The sequence below is a fragment of the Ochotona princeps genome, chromosome X (assembly GCF_030435755.1).
Source record: "Ochotona princeps isolate mOchPri1 chromosome X, mOchPri1.hap1, whole genome shotgun sequence".
NCBI lineage: Eukaryota > Metazoa > Chordata > Mammalia > Lagomorpha > Ochotonidae > Ochotona > Ochotona princeps.
In genome coordinates this window covers 80,407,815-80,412,713 of record NC_080865.1, presented here as the reverse complement: position 1 = coordinate 80,412,713, position 4,899 = coordinate 80,407,815, and the positions used below count along the sequence as shown (strand labels likewise).

Genomic DNA, 4,899 nt, shown 5'->3' with positions numbered 1-4,899 from the left:
TGAGCCATTCATTGCTGGTACAACACAGCTCCAGAGTCTGTGACTGGCCCCAGGCTTACTGTCTCTGTCAATCTAGAAGTAAGTCCCCCTGGCTGGAGTGCCCCTCCCGTCTCCCACAGCACACTCTCCCTCCTCCCTAGCTGCATGCTGGCTCTGTCATCACAGCTCTGTGAAGCCTGCAGTTTCCTGCCTGGCGAACTCGTTCAGGGCCTCAGACTTCACCAGTCATTCCAGTCTCCGCCTGCTGCTTCCAATGCAGTCTCTTCCACTCTTATCCTCCCACGCCTCCATCCCCGCTTAGTATTGCTCAAACAAACAAGGACTCCAGCACCTTCAAAAAACACAGGGCCCTTAGGGGATCTTCAGTCACATAGGCCTCTTTTCTCGCCCTCCCAGATGAGACTGGGAGAGGAGACAGAGTGAGTTCCTACAGGGCAAATGTCTGCAAAAGTCTCATCTCCTCCAGGGAATGCTGTCTTCCCTGCTGAAGTAGGGTGTCGTGCTTTTAAAAAAATTTTTTTTAATTTATTTTTATTTTGTATTTGGTTTTACTTGTTTTCATTTTTAATGGGGGGGAGAGAGAGAGAGAGAGAGAGAGAGAGAGAGAGAGAGAAAGGAGCTGTTGAATACTGTTTGACTTGCGACCAGGACACTGCGAGCAGGAACAGAGGCAGTCACCTGAGAAATCCACACAAACGAGGCAGAACTGCCCCCACTCCAGCAGGAACAGGAATGGAGCCCACAAAATGCCGAGCTTGGGCTGTGCCCTGGACACCCAATTCCTCCAGCCACCAGCAGACTCCACCAGGTGTCTGAGAAGAAAGCATGGGGGCATTGTCATTTAGCAAGTGCTGCAACGGAGCTCAAAGAGCTAGGGGCCAGGTCAGTTGGGGTCAAGAGGCGGGGTCCATTTACCTTTGGGACAACCCACTTTTTCTTGCCTTTTCCTCACCTTTAAATAGTTTAATGAAAAAAAAACCTGATCTCAGATTATGATCTCCCCTTTATAGCAGTTGTATAATTTTTATTGCTTTTTCATTGACTTCTTCAAGCCATACCATATAGACAAGAAAATAGATGCTGATATATATTTATTTATTGGCATAGAAAGAAGGTCACAACATATTTCATTTGGTGAAAAAATACAGAGTATATAACAACACTTATATTTTATCACAACTGTCTCTATATCTAACTGGGTGCATAGATATAGGGAAACATCTAGAAAGGGCTTACACCGAAGGGTTGACAATAGTTATGTAAGGATATGGAGTTTGGGGTCATTTGTACCTTTTGCACTTTTCTCTATTACTTGAAGATTTAACAATGAATTATATCACTTTCACAAAGAGAAGAAAGCCATCAAGGAAATATGCACACAAAGAAAAATATAGACTCATAAGCAGAGCCGGGAGAGGGACAAAGAACAGAGGTCAGGCCAGCCCCTTCCATTCTGCAGGTGTGCAGACTCTTTCTCTCCTCCACCTCAAAGTCAAGTCACTCTGCGGGTTTATTTCATGCAATTGGAACTTCCCTTCATCCAGTTTGCCAATCATTGGACCGTAGGTTTAGGTAAAGGTTCATTTAAGGCGTAGGGGGTGGGACTTAGGGGAGGCTAGCAGCTTACAGTGGCTCAGAAAGGTCATTGTATTCATCCAGTGACTCTCCTGACCCTTCCATGTCTGTTTGCGTCAGCTCCTGCAGGGTGATGATCAGATTCTCAAAAACCTGGGCCTTGCTGCTCTCATTGTCACAGGTTTCTTTTGAGTGGCCCTCCTCCCCACAATAAGCACAGCGAACGGTGCATTTGCGCTTTCTGGTTCTACGCAGGTCTCCAGGACCGCTATTCCTACGCCCAGAGCCAATGCTAGTGGAAGGAAACTGAAGCCCCGAGGTGTGCGGGGGATCAATGACCACCACCTGATCCTGAGATCTGGCCCTGCCTCTGAGGGGAGGGTCCGAAGTTTCCACTAGGATCACATCCTCATCGGAGTCATCCAGCGAGTCGTCTATCTCTATCACGTTGCAGGCAGCACTGCCGATCACGATGGGGGAGGAGCCCTGAAAAGCCACAGGGCTGGCTGCCCTCTCCACCATTGATTCAGATCTTTTGGGACGCTTTCGTCTAATGAAAGTGTCATCCCAGTCCTCCTCCTCTCTTATCATCCTGATTAGCTCTAAGAAATTGGGCAGATGCTCCTGCTCATTTGCATACGTCCTGAGAAGCCCCTTAAGCCTGAATCGTAGGTTCCTATTCAGCTCCGCTCCGGCCAGGAGCTGGTGCAGACGCATCTGGTTGGCATCTTTCTGAGCTAGGATGCCAGCCTGAATGGCATTTTGCAGTTGCACCTCTAAACGGATCACGTAAAGAGAGGCTTTCTCCCCCTGCGCCTGCAAGGTGTTAAAAAATTTGCCATGGGCGGTCACGCTGCTTTCAGATTCCCCAAACACCAATTTCATGGCCCGCAAGAAATCTGCTACGCTGAGGTTTGGATTGGCTGCCTGTAGCAGGCGCATCACCTCCCGGGCAGGGCCCCTAAGGGTTTTCGTCAAGCGCTTGAGTTTCTCCTCCTCAGACATATCCCAATCTGGCAGGATCCCATTAACTTGGATCAGCCAGTTTTCGAAGGTTTCCTCCCCCTGGCCTGGCACCGCCCTCCCCGAAAACAACTTCATGTTTTTCTCGGCCATACTGGCCATTAAAGGACCGAGACTCCGTCCTAGGGACCTCAGCATGGAATGGGCCCAAGGCGGCAAGGGCGCGTTCTGCCGCCGGCTGCTACCCATATGCGCAAGGATGCTAGCCATGACTGAGCGGTGGCGAGAGGGGATCTGAATCTAACAGCAGGTTCGGGACTTTTTCAGAAAAGCCGAATCCACAGGTGTGCTGGGGCGGGGAGCTCTGCCTGCCTCTTTCCTCAGTAGGAGCTGCAAAAGAGAAAAGGGTGGCATGTGGTTAGTAGGGGAGTGACTTACCTTCATTCTCTACCTAAAGAGCCGGTAGTACATTCACTATTTCCTCCGTCCTTCCGCCTGCCACCCCCACCCCCACCCCGCGCGCCTCGTCCTGCCAAACTATCCTGCATTTACGATCTCCTCGAGCTGGCCACTGGCCGCCTGCAAACAGGGGCGCTTCTCGCAGGCACATCCATCGCTTCCCACCTGTCCTTGGAGACGGATGGCAACTGTTGCTTCCAATGCCAGAGCCGCTAGTTGGCTCTCAAAACGTGGCAGATGGACGCGAATGAAACTATCTCACTCACCTCCAGAGCTTTTGGTCTTAACCACACCCCCTTCTTAGAGCCACCCCCCCCCCCCATCGCCTCTACCCCAACACGCGGGCCTTCGGGCTTCCTCAGATTCTCAGAAGCGATCGCGAATAAGAGTGGTGCCTTGACTTCAACAGCAGCCTCTCCAATAGATGACCTCCGTGAGAAAGCTTACCTGGGGATGGGAACGGACTTCAGAGAACGGCGTGGGGAGCAGGGGTGGCGGCGGTCACAGATCCGGGTCTGCGGGGCGTCAGAACTGCGCCACAGCCGAGGAGGGGAGGGCGGGAAGAGAAGGGTCAGAAGCTGTCTCGCGCGTCATCCTACCACCCACTCACAACCCGTCCCCCACCCCACCCTACCCCGCCCCCTCTGTCGCCTAGCGGAAAATTCCCTCTCCCACCTGCGGAATGCAAGCCAAACGCCCCGCTCCCACCCCATTACATTTCCCACCCCCACCCCCGGGGAAACCAACGGCCTACCAGCTCTGCAATCTGCCGCATCGAATTCAACATCGGATTCAGCCTGAAAGAGTCGTTACGGAGAAAGGGAGTAAGAGTTAAACACACCCGCCCATCTCTTTTCCTCCTCGGGAAGAGATGAAAAGACGCAAAAGGGACTGGAGGCGCGCGATTTGCGGAACCCTACCGCCCTTCGATACCCGCAATTCAGGCAAATTCTACTCAGTGGGCAGTACCCAGGCGACCTCCTTCCTCCCCTCCACCCCGGCCACCAGCACCTCGGTGCAGCCGGGCCCTGCAAAAGCTCCTTCCCATGCTTCGCAGTTCTCAATTCTCCAGGATGGGTGCCTCGCAGTGCAGGCGGTGCTTCTCCCTCCCCTCTTGCGCCAGCGCCAGGCAATCCCTGCGCCCGGTTTCTTTACCTGCGCTCTGCCGCTAGGGAGCGGATGTTCGGACAGTCTACCTAATGGATCTTGTTTGCAGGTCTCGGCGGCCTCGGCGGCCTCGTAGGAGTATACAGCGGTGTCTCCTCCACTGTTAAAGCGATTCGGAGTTGCCGGCCGCAGCTGTTTCGCAAGGCCGCCCAGCAAGGGGTAGCCAAGTCGAGGCAGCACGGTTCCCAAGGCAGCGGCTGCCGCTTTTATCCCCTGCCCGCTGAGACAAAAGAGGTTGACGGGTGGGCCCGCGCGGCCAATCAGCGGATCGTGGAGGCGGGCTCCCAGCGCAGCCTTGGCCCATGGCGAATCTTCGGCAGAGAGGGTGGGGACGCAGCAGTCCTGGAGGGCAGCAGGTGCAGCTGAGCCGATTTGCGTTTTACAGAAGCATTTGCGACTCTTTTTTCCTTCTCCCGACTTTCCCTTCCTGCCTTTGCGTCTCAAAGCCAGGTACATTATCAGGACAAGAGGTGGGAATAAAAATAAGTGGATAATAAAAAAAAAGTCTCATCTTGGTAGGTAGGGAAGCATTAGCACTATCCTTGTGCAAATGAGTTGGCACCACAAATATCTTTTGTGTGGGAGGTGATAGCATGCCCATTTAACAGAGCGGACAGGTAGAGCACCAAGGTTCTTTTTTTTTAATTTTTTTTTATTCATTAATTACATTGTATTACATGACACAATTTCATAGGTACTGGGATTTCCGCCCCCCTTCACCCCAAACCCTTCCCC

At 52.6% G+C, this 4,899-nt stretch overlaps 1 protein-coding gene across 1 annotated transcript; it reads right to left on the bottom strand.

Moving 5' to 3' along the window:
- Window positions 1–1,074: 1,074 nt before the first annotated feature.
- ZCCHC12 (zinc finger CCHC-type containing 12) lies at window positions 1,075–4,228 on the bottom strand. Its single transcript, XM_004587633.3, has 4 exons — window positions 4,153–4,228; window positions 3,752–3,794; window positions 3,445–3,528; window positions 1,075–2,928 (listed from the first exon to the last, which is right to left on the bottom strand). Exon 4 carries the CDS (start codon window positions 2,806–2,808, stop codon window positions 1,624–1,626), a length of 1,185 nt encoding a protein of 394 aa, XP_004587690.1. The 5' UTR covers window positions 2,809–2,928; window positions 3,445–3,528; window positions 3,752–3,794; window positions 4,153–4,228; the 3' UTR covers window positions 1,075–1,623.
- Between the last annotated feature and the right edge of the window lie 671 nt (window positions 4,229–4,899).

What these genes read in the sequence shown, in the direction of transcription:
- ZCCHC12 (XM_004587633.3), bottom strand. Translation starts at nt 2,808, where the DNA reads ATGGCTAGCATCCTTGCGCATATGGGTAGCAGCCGGCGGCAGAACGCG.